This window comes from Saimiri boliviensis, chromosome 3 (genome assembly GCF_048565385.1).
Source record: "Saimiri boliviensis isolate mSaiBol1 chromosome 3, mSaiBol1.pri, whole genome shotgun sequence".
NCBI lineage: Eukaryota > Metazoa > Chordata > Mammalia > Primates > Cebidae > Saimiri > Saimiri boliviensis.
The window spans coordinates 2,631,685-2,656,649 of NC_133451.1; the positions used below are offsets into that span (position 1 = coordinate 2,631,685).

The 24,965-nt window shown below is 46.2% G+C and overlaps 1 protein-coding gene across 7 annotated transcripts in view; it reads left to right on the plus strand.

Annotated features, from left to right (window-relative positions):
* The window catches only part of FAM193A (family with sequence similarity 193 member A), a 205,815-nt gene that overhangs the window by 90,008 nt on the left and 90,842 nt on the right, over window positions 1–24,965 (plus strand). For 5 of the 7 annotated variants that reach the window (XR_012516794.1, XM_010345212.3, XM_074395798.1 and 2 more), the window contains exons 3-6: window positions 9,481–9,617; window positions 10,610–10,777; window positions 15,102–15,336; window positions 24,620–24,744. Coding sequence is in view for 6 of the 7 variants with exons in the window: in XM_010345212.3 (XP_010343514.3) it covers window positions 9,481–9,617; window positions 10,610–10,777; window positions 15,102–15,336; window positions 24,620–24,744 (665 nt within the window). In the remaining variant the exon portion in view is untranslated. The other 2 variants (XM_039468062.2, XM_010345213.3) reach the window with 2 other exon arrangements.

Below are 24,965 nucleotides of genomic sequence, written 5' to 3' on the forward strand. Positions count from 1 at the left end.
TTTATTCATTGACCCATGTATTGTTCAGAAATGTTTTTATTTTATTTTATATTTTTATTTTTTTGAGACAGAGTCTCACTCTGCACCCAGGCTGAAGTGCAGTGGTGCGATCTCAGCTCACTGCAACCTCTGCCTCCTGGGTTCAGGCGATTCTCCTGCCTCAGCCTCCTGAGTAGCTGGGACTACAGGTGCATGCCACCACACCCAGCTAATTTTTGTATTTTTAGTACAGACAGGATTTCACTACCTTGGCCAGGCTGGTGTGGAACTCCTGACCTTAGGTGATCCGCTTGCCTTGGCCTCTGAAAGTGCTGGGATTACAGGTGTGAGCCACTGCACTGGGCCCGAATTTTTGTGTTTTGTTTTGTTTTGTTTGAGATGGAGTTTGGCTCTTGTTGCCCATGCTGGAGTGCAATGTGCAGTCTTAGCTCACCGCATCCTCCACTTGGGTGGATTGCCCAAGCTCCAGAGTTTGAGACCAGCCTGGGCAACAGAGAGAAACCCCATCTCTACCAAAATATGAACATTAGCTAGGCATGATGGCATGCACCTGTAAATCTAGCTATTCGGGAGGCTGAAGCAGGAAAATTGCTGGAACTCAGGAGGTGGGGGTTGCAGTGAACTGAGATAGTGCCACTGCACTTTGGCCCGGGTGACAGAGTGAGACTGTCTCCAAAAAAAAAAAATTCTTTTAAAATGAATATTTTAAATTTTTTCATTTTGCCTCCTATGGACCTTACTACCTATATTTCTTTGTCTTTGCTTTATAACTTTTTAGTTGTTGTTCTAGGGTTTATAGTATATGGCTTCCATTTTTCAGCCTCTGCTTTCAAAGAATACTGTACCATTTCACACGTAGTGTTAAGTACCTTATAGTAGTATACTTGGAGCACCACCATCTCTGGTGCTAGTGTAGTCATGTATTTTTCTTACAGCATTTTTTTTTCTTTAAATAGCTAATTATCTTTTTAAAAGACCTTATAAATAAATACGAAGGTCTTGACCCATGTGTTTATCACGTTTGGTGCTCTCCATTCCTTTGTGTAGATCCACATTTTGATTTGGTATTATTTTCCCTCTGTCTCAGAACTGCCTTTAACATTTTCTGTAGGCCAAGGAAGCTTCTGTTTGAAAGCTTTTATTTTGCCTTTGTTTTAAAAAGATATTCTGTTTGGAATTTGAGGTTGTTGGCCATTGCTTTTCTGGCCTCCCCAGTTTGTGATGGGAAACATGTTGTCATACTTGTCTGCTCCTGCATATGTGAGGTGATTCATTTTCCTCTGTCTGCTTCTGAGATTTGCACTTTATCACTGATTTTCAGCAATTTGACTGTGATGGGCGTCTGTGTACTTTGCTTTGTGTTTATTGTTTTTGGGTTAATTGAGCTTGCAGTGAGTGTGGGCTAACACAGTGTGAATTTATAGTTTCATCAAATTTGGAAATATTTCTTCACATAGCCCCGTTTTCTCTGGAATGTCATGACCATTTTTTATGGGATCATAGACATCTTGAGTTTGTCTTGCAAATGCTTGGTTCATTTTTTTTTTCCTTCTCTGTGCTTCATTTCGGATGATGATAATGATAATGATGATTATGATGATGATTTTGAGACAGAGTCTTGCTTTGTCGCCCAGGCTGGAGTACAGTGGTGTGAGCTTGGCTCACTGCAACCTCCACCTCCCAGGTTCAAACGATTCTCCTTCCTCAGCCTCCTGAGTAACTGGGATTACAGGCACCTGCCATTATTACAGACGCCCAGCTAATTTTTTTTTTTTTTAAGATGGAGTTTCGCCCTTGTTGCCCAGGGTGGAGTGCAATGGCATGATCTTGTCTCACCACAACCTCCACTTCGCCTATTCAAGCGATTCTCCTGCCTCAGCCTTCTAAGTAGCTGGGATTACAGGCGTATGCCACCATGCTTGGCTAACTTTTTGTATTTTTTAGTGGAGACAGGGTTTCTCCATGTTGGTCAGGCTGATCTCGAACTCCCAATCTCAGGTGATCTGCCTGCCTCGGCCTCCCAAAGTGCTGGGATTACAGGTGTGTGCACCCAGCCCTAATTTTGTTTTATTTTGTTTTGTTTGAGATGGAGTTTCGTTCTTGTTGCTTAGACTGGAGTGCAGTGATACAGTCTCGGCTCACCACAACCTCTGCTTCCCAGGTTCAGGTGATTCTCCTGCCTCAGCCTCCTGAGTAGCTGGGATTACAGGCGTGCACCACCATGCCTGGCTGATTTTTGTAATTTTAGTAGAGACAGGGCTTCACCGTGTTGGCCAAGATGGTGTCAATCTCCTGATCACAGGTGATTCACCTGCTTTGGCCTCCAGAAGTGCTAGGATTACAGGTATGAGCCACCATGCCTGGCTAATTTTTGTATTTTATAGTAGAGATGGGGTTTCACCATGTGGTCAGGCTGGTCTTGAACTCCTGACCTCAGATAATCCACTCACCTCAGCCTCCGAAAATGCTGGGATTACAGGCATGAGCCACCATACCTAACCTGGATTATTTTTATTGCCTGTCTTCAGGTTTATTGGGTATTCTTATCTGCCTAATATGTCAAGTCTATTTAATGTAATTTTTCTTTTATATCTTCTCAACTCTGGAAGTTTCATTTGCTTTATTTATTTATTGACATCCTCAATTTCTCTTCCTATGGTATTTATTTTTCCTGTTTCTTGAGTATGTGGAGTTTCTTTATAATTATCAGTTTCAGATTCTTGACTGTTAGTTGTATCATCTCTGTTATTTGGGGGATCTGTTTTATTTAGTTACTTATTTATTCGAGATGGCATCTTGCTCTGTTGCCCAGGCTGAAGTGCAGTGGTGCGATCTTGGCTCACTGCAGCCTCCGCCTTCCGGGTTCAAACAATTCTACTTCAGCCTCCTGAGTAGTGGGGATTACAGGTGCCCACCACCATGCCCGGCTAGTTTTTGTGTTTTTGGTAGAGACTAGGTTTATTCATGTTGGTCAGGCAGGTTTCCAACTCCTGACCTCAGGTAATCTACCCTATTTAGCCTCCCAACGTGCTGGGATTATAGGTATGAGCCACTGTGCCTGGCCTGAGGAATCTGTTTCTTTCTTTGTTTTTTTTTTTTCTTTCTTTTTTCGGAGACAGAGCCTCTCTGTGTTGCCCTGGCTGGAGTGCAGTGGCTCAATCTAGACTCATTGCAACCTCCACTTCCCTGGTTCAAGCAATTCTCCTGCCTCAGCCTCCCGAGTAGCTGGGATTGCAAGCTTGCGTCAGCATGCCTGGCTGAATTTTGTATTTTTAGTAGAGAGGATTTCACCATGTTGGTCAGGCTGGTCTCAAACTCCTGACCTCAAGTGGTATACTTGACTCAGCCACCTGAAGTGCTGGGATTACAAGCGTGAGCCACCACGCCCAGCCTGGGGGATCTGTTTCTATTGATTGGCTTTTCCTCCTCCTCAAGAGTCATTTGTCCTGCTTTGGGTTTTGTTTGTTTGTTTGTTTGTTTGTTTGTTTTCAGACGGAGTTTCGCTCTTGTTACCCAGGCTGGAGTGCAATGGCGCGATTTCGGCTCACTGCAACCTCCGCCTCCTGGGTTCAGGCAATTCTCCTGTCTCAGCCTCCTGAGTAGCTGGGATTACAGGCACGCGCCACCATGCCCAGCTAATTTTTTGTATTTTTAGTAGAGACGAGGTTTTACCATGTTGACCGAGATGGTCTCGATCTCTTGACCTCGTGATCCACCCGCCTCGGCCTCCCAAAGTGCTGGGATTACAGGCTTGAGCCACCGCGCCCGGCCCCTGCTTTGGGTTTTGTTACTGGATGCTGGACATTGTGAATTTTATATTGTTAATTGCTGGATTTTGTTATTTTTCTTTTAAATTGTGTTAGACTTGGGTGTAATGTTACTGAGATTAAATCTATATATGATGAATGCTATAATGGGACACATTTAAGGATTTAATATGTAGTCATCAGGTACCCTATTTTAAAAGACTTCCTTTCATCTCTTGTCTCCAGGAAATGTTGCTTTCAAGTTCTTGATTGCTGTTCTGAATGTACTGCATTCCAACCATCATTATAGGCGCTGGGTGTACCATAGCGAGCAAGTAGATAGGTTCTGGCTTTCATGAGCTGATGTTCCAGTGTTGAAGACATAAAAAAACAAGAACGCAAGTAGAACACCAGGATTTCAGAAAGCAGTTTGTGATAGATGATACTAACTGGGGGCCGGGCGCGGTGGCTCAAGCCTGTAATCCCAGCACTTTGGGAGGCCGAGGCGGGTGGATCACGAGGTCAAGAGATCGAGACCATCCTAGTCAACATGGTGAAACCCCGTCTCTACTAAAAATACAAAAAAATCAGCTGGGCATGGTGGTGCGTGCCTGTAATCCCAGCTACTCAGGAGGCTGAGGCAGGAGAATTGCCTGAACCCAGGAGGCGGAGGTTGCGGTGAGCCGAGATCGGGCCATTGCACTCCACCCTGGGTAACAAGAGCGAAACTCCGTCTCAAAAAAAAAAAAAAAAAAAAAAAAAAAAAAGATGATATTAACTGGGATGTTTAGGTTGATGGGTAAGCCAGAGCTCAGGAGATGAGCATTACATCCATAATCAGAACAAGCACATTTTAACGTAAAGAATAATTAACAAGTGTCAGGGTGTGTTGGCTCATGCCTATAATCTCAGCACTTTGGGAGGCCGAGGTGGGTGGATCACCTAAGGTCAGGAGTTGGAGACAGCCTGGCCAACATGGTAAAACCCCGTCTCTACTAAAAATAGAAAAATTAGCTGGGCATGGTGGTAGGCGCCCGTTATCCCAGCTACTCAGGAGGCTGAGACAGGAGAATCTATTGAACCCAGGGGGTAGAGGTTGCGAGCCGAGATCGCACCATTGCACTCCAGCCTGAGTGAAATGGTGGGCAACAAGAGTGAAATTCCATCTCAAGGAAAAAAAAAGAATAATTAACAAGTAACAACAGATCAGCTCCCCAGATCTGTGAAGTGAACACTAAAGAATATGGCCAGGGCAGATCTAGGGAGCAGCCACTAGTGAGAGCTTAAGGAAGGGACTCAAGAAAGCAACAGACTTGGAAGTGGAGTGGGTATTGTTATACCCTGCTGGATAGCAGAGAAGCACCCTGAGGTCCTGCAGGCTGGGACCGAGTGCTGGACAGTGTGTGTCCCCCAGGCCATGCCTCCCACTGCCAGGGAGCTGCCTCGGGGTAAGAGCAAGAAGAGAAGAGCACAGGAACCTGGAGGGAGACCCCTTCTTCTTCATTGTCCCTGTAGCACCCTCCACCCACACGACCACACATTGTACCTATCTCCTGGCAGGGGAGAAATATTTACAGGGTGCAGCTCGTTCATCGTAAGCATGGCAAAGAAGGGTGAATTTGGAGTTGAGAGGCCAAAAAATTAACTGGCTCAACCAGCCCCCCTGAGCAGGTGATCTTTTTGCTGAGGACGTATGGGACAGCACTGTACAGTCTCCCAGAGCCATTCAGAGACCCAGTGGCTGTGGGTACAAGGCAAAAGGAGCAACGGCAGTGACGTAAAATCAGAACTTTGACTTGAGCAACCTTGAAAGCTGTGGTAAGAAATATGGAGTTTGCTTCTAAGTGATACAGAGGAGAACAGAAGTTTTATCTAGGGAGTTCTGTGATCTCACTCTGCTGCCGCCTGGAGAACGGATGATTAGCGGGTACATTTGGAAATAGATGTGCCACTAGAGAGAGCCAGTGCAGCTGTGCAGGCAAGAGGCGGGTGATGATGGCTTCGGCTGGGTTGGAAGCAGCAGGGGAAGAAGAATGGGTGAATTGTGGAAGTTTTTAGGATTGAGGTGGAGTCGACAGTTTTGCTGCTAGATTGGTGTGGGAGGGAGGAGAGCATGAACCTCATGTGTTGACGGGAACAGACCTGCTTAGGGAACAGCCTCTTCTGTTGCCCTCTCCTTGCCCTGCGATGCCTCATCAGTCAGAACTCCGTGGCCTTCCAGCCACTTTTGGTATGGGAATAGTCTCACTTTCCGGTACTCATGTCCAGTCTACATTAAAAACCTAAATGTGGCTAAGTGTGGTGGCTCATGCCTGTAATCCCAGCACTTTGGCAAATGAAGACAGGTTGGATCACCTGAGCTCAGGAGTTTGAGAGCAACATGGCCAAACTCTGTGTCTACCAAAAATGCAGAAAGTAGCCGGGTGTGGTGGTACACGCCTGTGGTCCCAGGTACTCAGGAGGCTGAGATGAGATGATTACTTGAGTCTGGGAGGTGAAGGTTGCAGTGAGCCGAGATTGTGCCGCTGCGCTCCAGCCTGGGTGATAGAGTGAGATCCTATCTCCCCTCCCCCCCAAAAAACACCAAGCCCAAATGTCTCATCTAGTTAATTAAAAGCCTCTTCCCCTCAAGTTAAGTGATGGCAGGAGTCCCCAAGGGTGGAGGGGGGTGGTATATGTCCTGCTTCCTTATGCCTGCCCTCTTACTCCAGGATGGAGAAGGAGCTCTGGAGAGGAGACTTTGGGGGTCTTTGTTCTCTGCTGGGTTGTCTAGGGTTCTTTTTGGCCCACCAGCACTAGGCCTCTGGTCCTAATGGGTGGCCCATTAGTTGCTGGTTCTTCCTGGTGGGAGGCTGCTTTGGTGTGCTCAGACTCCTGCAACGGAATACCATGGGCTGGGCTGCTTAGAAACAGCGGGCATTTCTGTCTTTTATAGTCTGGAGAGCTAGAAGGTCTAAGATTAGGGTGCTGGCAGATTGTTGCCTGGGGAGGGCCTGAGCTCTGGTTCATAGCCCTCTGACCGTCCTCGTGTGATGGAAGGACATGGCAGCTCTCTGGGGCCTCCTTTATATAAAAGTCACTAATCCCTTTCATGAAGACTCCCTCCTCATGGCCTACTCACTTCTTAAAAGGCCTTACTCCTTGATACATTATTACCTTAGGGGTTAAAGTTTCAACTTAGGAACAGGGAAAGGCGGGGGCACAAACATTCAGAACAGAGCAAAACATTCAGACCTTTGGACACTTCTGAGACTAAAGTGGGAACTTCGTGCTGGACTGTCTGGTAGAGACTCTGTATGACACACATCCAGACTGCCCCCCTCCCCTACCACCAGCGTCTGCACTCTGCCCCCCTTCCTCCATGGTGTAATTCTGGGGTGGGATTCTTTCAGGATGACACAAGCTCCTGCCTTCCTGTATGCTGGCAGCAGCTGAGCTAGATCCTCTGTTGTCTCATTCCTCGGCCCATTTGGCAACGCTTAGGCTTTTCTGCTGCAGGGTCTTTTCTGCAAGGCCCACCACCAGTGTCTGTGTGCCCCAACTCCACAGCACCCATCACAGGCCCTTGGGAGTTTTCTTGTCCTTGGCTCAGCAGCCGGCTGGAGTGCTGTAGGTGTCTGAACAGACCTGACCAAGTCCAGCCCGGGGTCAGCCCCAGGCTTCTTACCACAGGCCACCACCCATCTCTCTGAGGGCTTGTCTCAGTGGCTTCATGCTTGACTTGGGGAAGGGTGGGGTGAGGGGAGCACCCTTTGCCTTGTGGGGACCAGAATGCGACAGTGCAGTACTCTTGACTTAGGTGATTTCCTTTCTGGAAGCTTCTCTTTTGACTGTGATTCTCTTCCTAAGGCTATGGGGCTTGGGAGACGTAACGGTTATGGAGCTGGGAGACCCTGTCGTGAGCCCAGGGAAGGTTCTCTAGCATTCTGCATCACCTTGTGGGCATCCTCAGCTCTGAGACCTGAGCCCCTCTTTCCATGGAGCAGAGTCCTTCTCAGGGCCTGTTCTAGAGGGGGCCCCAGTGCCGGTTGGGTGGGTAACTTGAGGGCGGAGGGAACCTAAGGTTGTGTTGTGTTGTGTTTCTCTAGTGGTGGTCGTTGAAATCCTTTTGGTACTTACTGTTGGACATGCAACATAGGAAGGTCTTTGCCAGTGTTCACTCTTTTTTTTTTTTGAGACAGTGTCTCGCTCTGTTTGTCATGTTGGCACTATCTCGGCTCACTGCAGCCTCCGCCTCCTGGGTTCAAGAGATTCTCCTGCCTTAACCTCCTGAGTAGCTGAGATTATAGGTGCACGATACCACACCCAGCCAAGTTGTGTAATGGTGGGTGGATCATTTGAGCTCAGGAGTTTGAGAGCAACCTGAGCAACATGGCAAAACTGTGTCTACCAAAAATGCAGAAAGTAGCTGGGCATAGTGGCGCATGCCTGTGGTCCCAGGTACTAAGGAGGCTGAGGTAAGAAGATTGCTTGAGCAGTTGTAGAGACGGGGTTTCACCTGAGGTCAGGCTGGTGTCGAACTCTTGACCGCAGGTGATCCACCTGCCTTGGCCTCCCACAGTGCTGTCATTACAGGCGTGAGCCTTTACGCCTGGCTGAGGGTTCTCTTTCTTAAACCTTTTTCCTCAGTCAGAGCAGGCAATGCAGGCTATGGGATTCCCGAGGACAGAGAGGCCTCTGCGCTGCGCTGCTTGATGCGAGGCTCAGAGAGGCCACTAGGTTTCTACTATATGCTATGTCAGGTGACCATGGGCACGTCACTTTCCAGAGGTGCCCACTGAGGTGATCATCGCATGTGCTGATTAGGACATTGGGAGTAAAACTGTTCTTTTTTTTTTTTTTTGAGACGGAGTTTCGCTCTTGTTCCCCAGGCTGGAGTGCAATGGCGCGATCTCGGCTCACCGCAACCTCCGCCTCCTGGGTTCAGGCAATTCTCCTGCCTCAGCCTCCTGAGTAGCTGGGATTACAGGCACGCGCCACCATGCCCAGCTAATGTTTTGTATTTTTAGTAGAGACCAGGTTTCACCATGTTGACCATGATGGTCTCGATCTCTTGACCTTGTGATCCACCCACCTCGGCCTCCCAAAGTGCTGGGATTACAGGCTTGAGCCACCTGTAATTGCGCCTGGCAATTTTAGTATAATTTTTATACTTAAAAAAATTTTAACTGGAGACAAGATCTTGCTGTGTTACCCAGGCTGGTCTCAAACTCCTGGGCTCAAATGATCCTCCCATCTTGGCCTCCCAAAGTGGTGGGATTATAGATGTGAACCACCATATGCAGCTGAATTGTTTTCTTTGCATGTGTGTGTGTGTGTGTGTGTGTGTGTGTGTGTGTGTCTGTGTGAGTCTGTGTGACAATGTCTGTGTCACCTAGGTGGGAGTGTAGTGGGGCACAATCACGGCTCACTATAGCCTCAACTTCCTAGGCTCAAATGATCCTCTCATCTTAGCCTCCTAGATAGCTGGGACTATAGGCAGGCAGCAGCGTGACCGGCCTATTTTTTGTATTTCTTGTAGCAGTGGGATTTCGCCATGTTGCCAGCAAGCCACCTACTTCAGACTCCCAAAGTGCTGAGATTACAAGTGTGAGCCACTGTGCCTGGCCAAGATACTTTCTTGTCAATGTCTAGATTTTACAATTTTTATAAAGGTATTTTCCCAAGCAGTTAATAAAAAATTGATGCTTTGAACATTTTAACGTAACTGGTCTATTCTGTTCTCTTTTTAAAGCAGAGCCAAGATTTTCTTCTTCACTCCTCGCTTGGTGGCTCCCAGCCGGAGGCCGGCAGTGGTGGGAGGCTCACTCTGGGCGCACAGACACTACCTTCGGACACCGCTTGCTCGTGCGAGGCCTGCAGTGAGCGCAGGTATGTGCTGTGTGCGTCACGTCACTCATACCTGTCCACAACAACGTGCAGACGCATGTTGGAGCTGGACCGAGAAAGTGGGCTAATGTGACAGACAGCGACGAGGAGAGTGAGGCAGTCACTTGGCTATTGTGAAAAAGAACCAGAGGAGTAAGACAAAAACCCCTACTCTTGAGGAACTGGCACTGGGAAGCATGCTCAGAACAGGAGAAGGAGTCCTTAAATAATCAGAATCTAAGAGCAGCCCCAGTGAAGGAGAGGAGTGTTGGGCAAGGGCCTGACTGGCAGCTGCTGTGTGGCTGAGGGGAGCGCCCAGGAGCTCATCCTTTTTTGAGACGGGGTCTGGCTCTGTCCCCTACGCTGGAGTGCAGTTGCATGATCTCGGCTCACCACAGCCTCCACCTTCCAGGCTCAAGTGATCACCCTCCCACCTCAGTCCCAGTATGTGGGACTTCAGGCACGCACCACCATGTCAGGCTAGTTTTTGTTTATTTTGTAGAGATGGGACTTCACCACTAGTCTCAAAGTCCTAGACTCAAGCAATTCGCCTGCCTTTGCCTCCCAAAGTGCTGGGATTACAGGCATGAGGCAGCATGCCTGGCCCAGGAGCACATCTAAAATGGTCTGTGCTGTGACTCAGGAAGGAAAGTAGCCAAGTTGTGGGGGCAAAGGTGAGGGCAAGGCTGACCATTAGGTACTTGGAGGTGAAGGGCGGGTCAGCAGTGGGGATGTGTGACACTGATTGTGGGACAGTAGCTGCAGACGCTCCTGTCACCTGTGCAGTGGCTAAGATCTTACAGACGCAGAGGGCACCCTGGGAGATGTGCAGGGGATGCCATCATCCCTGCTGCACTGACAGAAGCCTGATTGCTGACTCCTGGGAGCTGGGCGCTGGGCAAGGTGCAAGAGCCTGGGAGGTGCTCTGAGGACAGTGTGCTAGGAAGGGAAGCGTGCTGTCCTGTGTTGTCTAACCGTCCTGTGTTGTCTCACAGAGAAATTTCAGCAGAGGCGGACCGGGAACCTCAGCAGCTGCAGAACTACTGGTCAGAAGTGCGCTACACGGTGCGCTGCATCTACCGCCAGGCAGGGACCCCGCTGGCAGACGACCAGGACCAGTCTCTGGTGCCTGACAAGGAGGGAGTGAAGGAGCTTGTGGATAGGTACATGCCTCCCCTTCCTGCTGTGGCCCTGTGCAAACCCCTGGCCTGCCCGTTGTGCACGATAGGCTTTCCTTACCGTGCTCAGCTGGGCTTGCTCAGCCTTTGGTGCCTGTCAAGTCTATAGCTGATGAACTGGCAGAAGTGAGGCCCCCAGGCCAGATGTCCTGAATTCTGATGAAACACTGTTACCTGTATAATTACACAAGAAGCATTTATCGTGTCATTTGTTTCTGTGAAGACTGATGATAATACCTTCATTTTTGAGTCCCACTGTGCCAGGGATGATGCTGAGTACTTTCACGAGCACTCTTGACTTTATCAACCCAAGGAGAAAGGCAGAGTTAGCCATTTATGAAGTGAGGAAACAGAGGCTCCGTGAGGTTGAGTAGCTTGTGTGTGTGCCTCGTGTGGCTCATGAGGTGGAGACAGCTGAGGCATGCCTGGTTGTGTGGCTGTTTCTTGTGACGGCGCAGCCGTTTTTCAGCAGATACCTTATACTCAGTAACCACGCAGAATTTGAGGTGGCCTTTTTATTCTTTCTTATAGTTTGATGTAACATTTTCTTTGTTTTTTTGAGATGGAGTTTTGCTATTGTGCCCAGGCTAGAGTACAATGGTGCGATCTTGGCTGACTGCAACCTCTGCCTCCTGGGTTCAAGTGATTCTCCTGCCTCAGCCTCCACCTTAGCTAGGACTGCAGGCGCACACCACCACGCCCAGGTAATTTTTGTATTTTTAATAGAGACGGGATTTTGCCATGTTGGTCAGGTTGGTCTTGAACTCTTGACCTCAGGTGATCCACCCACCTTGGCCTCTCAAAGTGCTGGGATTCCAGGCACCAGCCACTGTGCCCAGTGATAGAATATATTTTTATGCTTTTTGAAATGTTTCAAATAAAAGCAACAGATTTGAGATGGCCATTTCATGGGATGATTCTCATTTGGGTTTCTGTCTCATATTTTGAATGCAGCACATTTGGGAGTTTTGTTGCCTTTTTTTTTTTTCTTTCGAGATGGAGTTTTATTCTGTTACCCAGGCTAGAGTGCAGTGGCACTATCTCAGTTCACTGCAGCTTCTGTCGCCCAGGTTGAAGCAATTTTCCTGCCTCAGCTGCCCGAGTGGCTGGGATTATAGACACCTGCCACCATGCTAATTTATATATTTTTAATAGAGATGGGGTTTCACCATCTTGGCCAGGCTGGTCTTGAACTCCTGACTTCGTGATCCCCCTGCCTTGGCCTCCCAAAGTGCTGGGATTACAGGCGTGAGCCACTGCGCCTGGTTGGGAGTTTTGTAAACTGATGTTTGCTGTGCAGTAGATTCTAACCTGGAGGCAGGGATAGTGATTAGGCATAGATTAGGTTAACTCATTGAATTCAGCCAAGTATGTTCAGGGTTTGACCTGCAAGCCATTGGTATTGCATGAGATACTTCTCTGTTTTGTGTGCCTTTGTTAGAAGTTAGGTTTCCAGCCAAGCATGGTGGCTTACAGGCTCACGCCTGTAATCCCAGCATTTTGGGAGGCTGAGGTGGGAGGATTGTGTGGGCCCAAGAGTTTAAGACCAGCCTGGGCAACATAGCAAAACCTTATCTCTACAAAAAAAAAAAAAAAAAAAAAAAAGTTAGCCAGGTGTGGTGAAGCACACCTGTGGTCTCAGCCGCTTGGGAGGCTGAGATAGAAGGAGTTCGTGCTTAAGCCCAGGAGTTCAATGCTGCAGTGAGTTAGGATCGCTCTACTGCACTCCAGCCTGGGCAACAGAGTGTGACCTTGTCTCAAAACAAAACAAAACAAAAAAACAAGCAAAAACAACAAAGAGAGTTAGGTGTCCTAGTGAGTATTAGGAAAAAATGTATAGCCATCACATCAAACCCATGACTTCACGGATTGTTAATGCTGCATCTTCAGTACCTTGTAGCCAGTATGTGGTTGATGTGCCAGTATCTGTTGAATGTATGTGTTTGACTTAGCGAGTGAGCTTCCATAGCATCTTTAGCATATTGCTGCCTCCTTTTTATATGACTTTAAAAAAAATTCTGTTTGCAAAAGTGTCACATGGTTATTTCCTTAAATTTATAAAATACAGAAATAGACAATGAAAATAAAAGGGATTGAAGTCTGACATGCAATGATGTGGGTGTCCAGGCTACTTCTAAGTTTGGTTATCTCTGCAAAACCTGACTCTTCTGTCTTCTGTGGCTTTCTTTTTCTTTTCTCTAGTTTTGTTTTCTTTTCTTTTCTCTTCTTTCTTTCTTTCTTTCTTTCCTTTCTCTCTCTCTCTCTCTCTTTTCTTTCCTTTCTCTTTCTTTTCTTTTCTTTCTTCTTTCAAGATGGGCTTTTACCATGTTGGTCAGGCTGGTCTCGAACTCCTGACCTCAGGTGATCCACCCGCCTTGGCCTCCCCGCAAGTGCTGGGATTACAGGCATGAGCCACTGTGCCTGGCCATGGCTTTCTTTAAATAGATGAAATATATTCTGTTTTGGGGGCAGTTTTTGTTATTGTAGTTGTTGTTTTTGAGACTGAGTCTCATTCTTTTGCCCAGGCTGGAGTCCAGTGGTACAGTTTCGGCTCACTACAACCTCCGCCTCCTGGGTTCAAGTGATTCTCCTGCTTCAGCCTCCAGAGTGGCTGGGACTATAGGCACCCATCACCACTCCTGGCTAATTTTTTGTATTGTTAGCAGAGACAAGGTTTCACCTGTTAGCCAGGATGGTATCAATCTCCTGACCTCATAATCCGCCTGCCTTGACCTCCCAAAGTGTCAGGATTACGGGTGTTAGCCACTGTGCCTGGTTCCAGAGGACTTTTTATTTTTATACTAGTAATTAAAATTACAGTTGTCATGCTTAAAAAGTTAATGTCTATCTGAAATGCAGTAACCGTAATGGGAATCCCATTCATCTATATATGTTTTTTAAACCACATTTTCCATAAGGCTTTACATGTTCTGTTGCAAGATTTTACTTGGCTCTTGTCTTTTACAACCCAGGTAGTATGGCAATTTAAAAATAGAACAGTTAACAACTTTCTTTTCTTTTGACATAATGTGGTATGTAGAAGGTGAAAGGATTTACTGTGTAAAATCTAGGAGCTGTAGTTTAATACATTTTACAAATCATTTCTATTAGAGTGATGAACTCAAACTGATTTCTCCTGGTGATTAGTTATGGACAAATATTTGTTATTATAGCATTGGTTTTAGGTTTCCATCTAGAGGCTCCTGGATTAAAATACAATTAAATTTAACCATAGCAATGCCACTACTGTAGAATAAGTTTTAAAAAGTAGGTTATCATACAAATATTTGTGTCAATAAAAAAGTGGATTATCCCAAAACTTAGAAATTCATGAAAATGTTCATTGCATTTGGCGCCTAGTCATGGGGCATGTTTTATTTTTTCCCTGCTCTTCAGCCTACAAATTTTATTTTACATATCTTTATTGCTTTTTTGGTGGGATAATTTTAAAAAATAGTATAAACTGTGTCTAAAATTTCCTCTGGTGATGAGCCTAATACAAACCCATTTGTATTGTACACTGAGCTCCTAGAAAGAAGGAAAGAGCAGGCTTCCCCAGGTCTGTAGCCAGGTGGCACCTCTCCTGGGACCAGTGCTTTTTACTTGTTATCATATAATCTTTCAGAAGCAGTTATCCCCAGCGTCGTGTCTGAGTGTGTGCTCAGGAAGTGTCATTTTTCCTGAGTGTGGTGGCTGACACCAGTAATCCCAGCACTTCGGGAAGCCAAAGTGGGAGGATCACTTGAGCCCAGCCTGGGTAACATGGAGAGACCCCATCTATACCAAAAAAAATTAAAATTAAATTAACCAGATGTGACGACGCATACTACTTGAGATTGTGAGGCAAGAGGATCACTTGAGCCCAGGGAGTTGAGGCTGCCGTGAGCCGCTTCACTTTATCCTGGGCAATAGAGCGAGACCCTGTCTCCAGAGAGGTGGTAGCCTGCTCTGCCGGCTGTGTGAGTTCATTCAACTCACCCAACCCATGTGGGCCAAAATGTCCCCCTCCATAAAGCAGGCACTGAACCTCCACGCAGCAAACTGAATTAGTGCATCTGCACGAACAGTGCTTTACAGAGAAAGCTCAGTAAATGTCACTTTTCCCGTTTCTTGGTGACACTCTCTGTGCCCTGGATTCCCCATCTGTTAGGTGGGGTGATCGTGCCTCTCACAGGTGGTTATAAGAAGGATGACTGTTATCTTCAGAGGTGGTCCCCTGTGGAAGGGCTTCAGAAAAGAGGCTCACTGACATCAGAGCCACCCATGGGGCCCTAGTGGGCAGGCTCTGGTGACTCTCTTCTCTGTGCAGGCTCTGCGAGAGGGACCCCTACCAGCTGTATCAGCGTCTGGAACAGCAAGCCCGAGAGTATGTGCTGGAGATGAAGGTCCGCCTTCTCCGGCAGCTGTCGGCTGCCGCCAAGGTGAAGGCACCGTCTGGCCTGCAGGGCCCACCGCAAGCGCACCAGTTCATCTCTCTCCTGCTTGAGGAGTACGGCGCCCTCTGCCAGGCCGCACGCTCTATCAGCACCTTTCTTGGCACTCTGGTAAGAGAGAAAATGCGTTGTTCTTTCTGTTCAGGTGAACTGAAGAGAAGCATACGGCAAGAGGAGGCGTCTGATGCTTGTGTGCTGACCTCGCTGTCAGACCCCCACACACTGTCATGGGCCCGTGTCCTCTACGGGAGAGGACCTATTTCCTCTCCTCTTTGTCTTTCCTGTGGACTTTGCCACTGGATAAAAACATGGGGTGGATCAATAACCAGGTGACACCTCCGGGAAGTACTATTTGGAGGACCTTGAGGCCCAGGGAATGAGGCATGGGGGAGCAGTTTGAGGTGAGCACTGATACGTACCATTACAGGGAGACAGAAGTCTCCGGTGTCTTGCTTAGGTTCATCCTTTGGTTGCTGTAGACAGAACTGGTGTTAGAGGAGGTGCCCATGAAGGCTGTAGAGAACAGCTTGTTTACAGCCCAGTGACATTCATTCATGCATGCATGCATTCATTCAACAAGCCAGCACTGAGTTAAGGATAGTCTTGCAGTCTCAAGACAGGCTCTGTCTCCAGCCTGGCCAATGGGCATCTGACCATCCTAATGAAAGAGACACAAATGGGGCCAACTGCCTCAAAAGAGGAATTACCACAGTGGGTGGAAGGAGCATGGTATAGAAATGTGGTTCCAGATTGGGTGCACTTAATTCTCGATAGCCTCAATGCCCCCGTGCTTCGGAAGGAGACCAGCCGCCCCAGACATAAGCCCTCAAAGCTTCCTTGACTGTTAATAATAGTCTGTGGAGTTTTTCATCATCTCTTAAACTTTATTATTAAATAATTCTTCACTGTATTTGGGTGCTAGTTTTGGGTGCTTGCTTTCTTTAAATAAAGGAATTGGCTGGGTGTGGTGCTCACACCTGTAATCCCAGCACTTTGGGAGGTCAAGGTGGGTGTATCACGGGGTCAGGAGTTCAAGACTAGCCTGGCCAAGATGGTGAAACCCTGTCTCTACCAAAACTACAAAAATTAGCCGGGTGTGGTGGCAAGTACCTATAATCCCAGCTAATCGGGAGGCTGAGGCAGGAGAATTGCTTGAACCTGGACGGCAGAGGTTGCAGTGAGCCAATGTCATGCCACTGCACTCCAGCCTAGGTGACAGAGTCTCTGTTTCAAAAAAAAAAAAAAAAAAAAAGGAATTTCTTTTTTTTTTTTTTTTTTTTTTTTTTGAGACAGAGTCTCGCTCTATCGCCAGGCTGGAGTGCAATGACATGATCTCGGCTCACAGCAACCTTCACCTCCCAGGTTCAAGCAATTCTCCTGCCTCAGCCTCCTGAGTAGCTGGAACTACAGGCACATGCCACCACACCCAGCTAAATTTTGTATTTTTAGTAGAGACAGGGTTTCATCATGTTGGCCAGGATGGTCCCAACCTCATGATCCACCTGCCTCAGCCTCCCCAAATGCTGGGATTACAGGCGTGAGGCACCGCACCCGGCTGGAATTTATTTCTTATGGTTAAGAAGGCTGAGAAGCCCAAGTTTGTGGGGGAACATCTGATGAGAGCCTTCTTGCAGGTGAGGACTCTGAAGAGTCTAGAGGTGGTGCAGGGCATCACATGGTGAGGGGGCTGAGTATCTAGTTTTAGGTTCTTTCTTAGTGGCAAAACTACATTTTGAAACAAATACAGTAAGTATTGGTATTGGTCTTTATCTGATTCTAAAGTTGAAGGACCTCAGAGAAATTTACATACAGGCCGGGTGTGTTGACTGATGCCTATAATCTCAGCACTTTGGGAAGCCAAAGTGGGAGGATCACTTGAGCCCAGCCTGGGCAACATGGGGAGACCTCATCTATGCCCCCACCCCCCAAAATTAAATTAATCAGGCATGATGATACATGCTATTGAAGAGGTGTCAGGCAAGAGGATCACTTGAGCCCAGGGAGTTGAGGCTGTGGTGAGCCACTGCACTCCAGCCTGTGCAACAGAGTGAGACCCTATCTCAAAAAGAAAAGAAAAAATTATATACATAGAATTGTAAGTCATTTCAGGGGGTCCACAGACTTCCTTAAGTTTCAACTACACCAAGCCGTGGGGAGGTATCCATTCTGAGAAGAGGTAGCGAGGTAAATGGGGTAAGGTGGGAGGTGGGTGGGTGGGCAGTTACTCTGTTCCAAGGTGTGAGTCCACTGGGTAGTGCCACCAGGCTTCCTTTTGGTACCTCTTCCTTCCTCAGGCATCTCTCGTGGCACTGCCTCCCTGTCTTCACTCGAGAGTCTGCCTGTCCTTCAGAGGTGCATATCTAGAGCCCCTCCTCTGTCTTCTACAAGAACATTGGCTCAGGTTAAGAAGGATGCTCTCCAGCCCACCTCAGCCTGGTGCCCAGAGAGACTCTGGTAGTGAAGAGAGCTGCTGCTGCTGCTGCTCTCCAGAGAGTGCTGCTGAGATCTGTGCCTCCTCAGATAGTTACTGTAGGATACTGTTTTATGAAGCTGACAAAAATTAATTTGAACCATATTTATTAGAGTAAATTCCTAGCAGTTTATGTAGAAATAATTTCTCATGGCTTGAAAAAAAAATGCATAAACTTGGAAGCTGTTTGATCAATGTCTTTTTTCACTTCCTTTACACATAGAAATGTCCACATTGGTTTGTAATGGTCCAGCAGATTAGATACCTTTAACTGTTCCTTCCTCCAAGGGAAACAACTGAATTTACTAGGTAATACAAAATAATCTGGGGACTGTGGCTCTTGCCTGTAATCCCAGCATTTTGGTAGGCCGAAGTGGTTGGATCACCTGAGATCAGGAGTTCGAGACCAGCCTGGCCAACATGATGAAACGCCGTCTGTACTAAAAATACAAAAAATTAGCTGGGCGTGGTGGCACGTGCCTATAATCCCAGCTACTTGTGAGGCTGAGATAGGAGAATCGCTTGAACCCAGGAGGTGGAAGTTGCAGTGAGCCGAGATTGTGCCACTGTACTCCAGCCTGGGCAACAATAGCGAAACTCCATCTCAAAAATAAATAAATAAGATGAAATCTTTAAAAATGTCTGGCTGAGATGGCATGAAAGGGAGTAAGTTGTAGTGGTAAAAAACCAATTGAAAACTGGAATCCTGAGAAATATATGGGCTTGAAAGTCAGCATTTCTTACTGGGATTTCTTCTGATCCTGGGAAACGAGATACAGCCTAGCCCAGAATGGGGTCTGCACATAATACTGGGACTGTAAGTGACAACACCCTCAGTAAGGTTGAAGTCAAAATTCTGAGCACCGAAAGGGACGTCAGGGATGCACAACTTTCATGGCCTCGGGGTGGGGATGCAGGGAGTACAGCTTCCCAGAGACTTGGTAGCTGTCAGCCAGCTGCCATCTGAGTTGGAGTCTGAATAAATTTTGGTGTGGTATGAAACAGCCCAAGCCTGGAAGTTACTTTACAGTGGTCCAAGGTTGCTGGTAGAGTCAGGCAGCTGCTGATCACCTCTGGAAGCCTTCCATGTGACCTCAGAATTCAAATAGGTAAAATCTCCCCAAATGAACAGCTCATAGTAAAAAAGGTTATAAAACACAGTGTTCATGACAGCGCAGTGGAGAGCCAGCAGAAGCAATAGACAGAATCACAGAACAAAAGATTTAAATTTTCAAAAAATTTAAATCTTCCGTAAGATTAAGTTGAACTGTGCTTAGAGAAACTTTGTAAAAGTTTGAAATTAGGAGTTAAGGATTCATACTTTAAAGAATGACCATTCAGATTTGAAAAAAATGTCAAACACAATTTTTTGGAAAAGCTTAATGGATAGATGAAACAATAAACAGCTGCAAAGAGAACTGGTGATTTGGAAGAAAGAAGTACAGGAATTCTGTAGAATGCAACTTGAAGAAACAGAGACGGGCCGCCTAGGAGAGGTTGAGACCTAAAGGATGCAGTGAAGAAGTCTGGCCATCAGTAATCAGACTCCCCAGAGAAAAGCAGAGTAAGGTAGAGATGATAGCTGAGAAAGTATCGGAACTACCGAGAAGTACTAGTGTTTGTCAGCAAAGCTTGTGAGATTTCCCGAGTAGAGATGCTGAAAAATCCTTCTGGATACAGCATAGTGACAGCTACAGAACGTCAAAGAAAAAGTGATCTCAGTCACGAAATACAGGACTTTGTTGAAAATTGTCTGTGAGATTTCTGGATTCTGGGTAGAGACTACAGTGAATCTCTATGTACTCCTTCACAATTAGTCAGTATTTTGCCACTCTGACTTCATTTTGCCTTCTGTTTCTTTCTTTTTCTCTTTCTCTTCTGCCCTCTTTTTTTTTTTTTTTCCCCGCAGTGTTTTAATATTAGTCCCAGACAACGTGCCTTTTTGTCTTAGAATATTCCAATAAGTGTCTTTAAAAGTGGTCATCCATTGCCGGGCGCGGTGGCTCAAGCCTGTAATCCCAGCACTTTGGGAGGCCGAGGCGGGTGGATCACGAGGTCAAGAGATCGAGACCATCCTGGTCAACATGGTGAAACCCCGTCTCTACTAAAAATACAAAAAATTAGCTGGGCATGGTGGCGCGTGCCTGTAATCCCAGCTACTCAGGAGGCTGAGGCAGGAGAATTGCCTGAACCCAGGAGGCGGAGGTTGCGGTGAGCCGAGATCGCGCCATTGCACTCCAGCCTGGGTAACAAGAGCGAAACTCCGTCTCAAAAAAAAAAAAAATTTAGGACCCTAAAGTGTGCTTTTTTTTGTTTGTTTCTTTGTTTTTTGGGGAGATGGAGTCTCGGTCTCTTGCCCAGGCTGGAGTGCTACAGTGGCACAGTCTTGGCTCACCATAACCTCTGCTTCCCAGGTTTAAGTGATTCTCCTGCCTCAGCCTCCTGAGGAGCTGGGCTGTAGGTGTGTGCCACCATGCCCAGCTAATTTTTGTATTTTTAGTAGAGACGGGGTTTCACTATGTTGGCCAGGCTGGTCTCAAACTTCTGGCCAAAGCATGATTTTTTTAATGTGGATTTTTATTAGTACTTGCTATATTGACATTCAAACTGAGAAAATTTTAAAATGCTTATTGTCATTTTAAAAATGTAAACTCATTAGATTACATAAATTACATATTTTAACATAAGTAATGTAACAGATAACACACTTTTACATTAGATAATGTCACATAAATAACATACTTAAAAATAACTATTTTCCAAAATAAAACATTTCTTTTTTTTTTTTCTTTTTTTTTTCTTTTTTTTTTGAGACAGAGTTTTGCTCTTGTTGCCTAGGCTGGAGTGCAATGGCATGATCTCAGCTCACTGAAACCTCCACCTCCTGAGTTGAAGCGATTCTCCTGCCTCAGCCTCCCAAGTACCTGAGATTGCAGGTGTCTGTCACCACACCCAGCTAATTTTTTTGTATTATTACCATTATTTTTTAGTAGAGAGGGGGTTTGACCTTGTTAGACAGGCTGGTCTCGAACTCCTGACCTCAGGTGATCTGCCCACCTGCAGATCATGCAGGATTGTTGCATAGGTAGGTACATGGTAAGGTGGTTTGCTGCCTCCATCCCCTGTCACCTGTGTCTGGCATTTCTCCCCATGTTATCCCTCCCCACCTCCTGGCCAACATATTTCTTAAGAAGAGTGTGTCACTCACACCTCTCCTGATCTCTGTAGAGGCAGTGGAAGTCTCATTTGCTTCTGTATCCAGTCTGTTGTCATAGGTTGTCTGGTTGAAGTTATTGAAGAAAATTCAACTTTTCACAGATATGTAGTTGGAAAAAGGAAGAATATTTTCATATTCTTCAAATCCTAATTAACCAAGATGTGAGAATTGAATGGTTAGTTTTGATATAATCTGAAACTGTATCACTGAACTTACCCTACTCTGTTCCATTAAAATTCACAGGTTCCAGCTCAGTCTCAGTGGACCCTCTACTTATGCATGGTTTTCTAGTGTCATCCACAGGTCATTTTGCAAATATTGGTTCACTGAGTATCTTCTGGATGTTGACATTTTTATTAGTATCAAAAATGATACTTGTTCATATCACCTCTGATCTCATCAGAAAGGTCTTTAAATGTGTAATAACTTTTAAGCCAACAGCAGCAAATGCAACTGTTCTTTTTTGCTTGAAAGCTCAGATTTTTGTTTTTTTTATTTTCTATTTTTTTGAGATAGAGTCTTGCTTTGTCACCCAGGCTGGAGTACAGTGACATAATCTTGGCTCACTGCAAACTCCACCTCCTGGGTTCTAGCGATTGTCCTGCCTCAAACTCCCGAGTAGCTGAGATTACAGGTGCCTGCTATCATGCCAGGCTAATTTTTCAATTTTTAGTAGAGACAGGGTTTCATCATGTTGGCCGGGTTGATCTCGACCTCCTTACCTCAGGTGATCTGCCTGCTTTGGCCTCCCAAAGTGCTGGGATTACAGGTATCAGCCACCGCGCCCAGCCAAAAGCTCAGATTTTATGATTAGCCACAAATCGTGTCACTTGTTTTCTTTGAAGCAACAGATGTACTTTGATGTGCACACTCTGCCAGCTAATTCTTAACTTCATTAGCTCTTCTGTCAACAGCACCCTCAATTTACTGTTTTTGCTGATCTCACTGGATACTCTTGGACATAGAAAGATACTCTCAGAAATGCAACTCTCCTGGAGAATGCCCTCGTGTGAGGTTTATTCCACACTGCCTGGGGGGATCAAACAGGATAATGAGTCACATTTTTTGTACTTAAAGTACTAAAATAAAATTGGGGGACTGAGTGTGGTGGCTCATACCTGTAATCCCAGCACTTTGGGAGGCCAAGGTGGGTGGATTGCTTGAGCCCGGGAGTTCAAGACCAGCCTGGGCAACATGGTGAGACCCTGTCTCTACGAAAGATACAAAAATTAGCTGAGCATGGTAGTGCACACCTGTAGTTCCATCTACTCAGGAGGCTGAGGTGAGAGGATTGCTTGAGCCTGGGAGGTGGAGGTAGCATTGAGCCAAGATTGTGCCAGTGCACTCTAGTCTGGGCAACAGAGCAAGACCCTGTCTCAATCGATCAATTAATTTTTTTTTTTTGAAAAGAAATCTAAAACAGTCATCTAGGAAATGCCTCACCATGCTATAATAGTGAACTCTAAATTATTCATCCACAAAGGCAGAAAGATCTCAAATATCCTGTTATTTCTGTCTATTGTAGGACTATATTCTAAACATCTTCTCTACCTTCTTCTGAACCTTTTTTGTAGTGGGATGTGAGAACAGTTTGCAAAGCCTGCCCTTGGATCACTGACAAGCCTTTCTGCCTCTAGCTCAGCAGTTCTCCCATAGGCCTCACCTCTCGTAGGAGCTGAGACAGCATATCCTGCAGAGCCCACCCCTACATGTCCCCATCCAATTATTCGAGCCCCTCTGTGCTGGTTCCACACCTATAGATGGGCGCGTGGGCAGGGCAGCACCACGTTCACGGGAAACTTTCTGGAGGCATTGAGTTCAGTGCTCAGAACAGTGCCTGGCCATGGTAGGCATTCAGGTGTTAGCATGTGTTACTTAAGGAAACGCTACGTTGATTTTAGGTTGTGAAGTGAGTCTGAAATCTGCTCTTTTGTCTTGCATGCCTCACCTAGAAGTGTAATTTTAGATTTTATTTATAGTGCCAAACATCTTCATAAATCAGCCTTCACCCGGTGACCACTAGCAACTGTCCCAGAAAGCCAGACTTGTGATTCCACTCATAGGCAGGCAGGTGGAAACGGCTATCCCAGAGGTTTCCAAAGGAGGCCAGGCAAAGCCTCAGCTCTTCCAGGAGGCCCCTCCCTCAGCTGGTCACTAGCCTGGTCTGATCTGGATGCTGCATCTGCTCCTATGTACTCTTTGTCTTGTGGCTGAATTGTAAGTCAGGTCACTGCATGCTCTTCTGTTCCCCAGTAACCCCTGGAGGGCAGGTGCCTACTGTAGCAGGAGGTAGTCTTTGTGTCCTCATACCTGGCACAGCACCTGGGCAGCATGGGTTTGGTACTTCACCAGCTTCATTATTACGAGCACATTCGTGGGTTCCAGCCTGGGGCCGGGTATCAGTTACCTGTTTCTGGTCTCCTGCCGCATGCATTTTTCCTGTACTGAGTGTACTTGCTCTGAGATACGCTTGGTGTGAAACAGGAGTGATGGCATTTCAATCTGAGAGGGACTGGTGAAAATACGATGAGGAAAAGTATCGGAAATGTTAACAAAATGGAAGGGTTGAGGTTTTCTGCAGATGGCATAGATTCATTGCTGAATCTCTCAATCTTTGTGTTTCCAGGTGTGAAAACAGAGCTCTACCCAGCAGGGCAGGCACACGGTGGTCTAGCAGTATCACTGGTGTGCGCTCTCCAAATGTGTTTATAAGGGTTTACTTTCAAGAACAGAAGTTAATCATGATGATTTGTTCTCTCAGCCCCCATACCAACTAGGGTTATCAGGTGACATAACAATGAAATCTTTGTGTCGTTCATTTGCTAAGGTCTCCATCAACTCAACTTGGCTATATTGTAAACAGGAGCAGACCTCTAAACCCAGTCCCTGTGAGTGACCCGACTCAGGAGACGTGGAGTAGCCAAGCATGATGAAGTGCAGTTTCCAGAGCTGGCGATTATTGAAGTCAGGAACATTCACCCAAAGATGTAACGTGATCTGAACACAAGTAGTGTCCGTGTAGTTCACAGAGGGAAGCATGGATTCACACACGCATGGTTGTAGCAAGACTTATTAAATGTGAACATTGCATTTAGGAAAGGTAATAATGGCGTCAACCCCAGTGATCTTGTGTTGGGGGCTTACTGTACATCTCTGTTGACGTGCCTCTGTGATGACTGGACACTTCTAGGTTTTGATGGTATTGTCTAAAGTAATTGATGAGTTTGGTTACATTTGTTAGGAAGACAAAAGACCTTACCTCTAACAGGGTATTGTGAGTGGAGAAATTGTGCATATTAATTAGAATGGAAGCTTTCTCCAAATAGGTAAGAAAATTATTGTCCTTTGGTATCTAAACTATTTGAAGTATAAGGGTTTTCATTACATTTTAAAAGCATAATTGTGAGAAATTACTCTCAAACATGCGCAGTTACTACTTTGTCTGCGTGCACACCTGCCACCCCTGTTTTTGCGTCCCTTCTAAACTTGCCATTTTAGAAGGGAAGTTCAGTGAAACCATGTCCTTGCAGTCAGAGTTCTGATTGACTTTGTGCCTTGGGACATACAGGGAGAGTGCTCGGGGCCTGTGGAGAGGGATGTGGGCATGGCGGGAGGAGCAGGGTAGAGGGGAAGGAATCCCTCTGGGAATTTTCAAGTCTTGAGCAATCACTGAATCTTCTGTTTATCTTTTTTTTTTTTTTCTTTAGGAAAATGAACACTTGAAAAAGTTCCAGGTGACGTGGGAACTGCATAATAAACACCTGTTTGAAAATCTGGTCTTTTCGGAGCCACTTCTTCAGAGCAACTTGCCTGCACTGGTGTCACAGATCAGGTATTTGGCCTTAACCCGTGTATGTCTTTGCGGTGTGACAGCACAGTCTTTTCTCCTGACTAGTGTGCATGTAGCTGAGTGCAACTGAGTGTGAAAGTTCTTGCAGGAAAAAATCACAGGGCTTAGAGAAAAAGATAGTTTGGGCCAAAAGCTCAAAACCTAAGAAGTAATACAATTAAACTTTTAAATGATAAGTCAACATAAATGCCTCTAAGATTTGA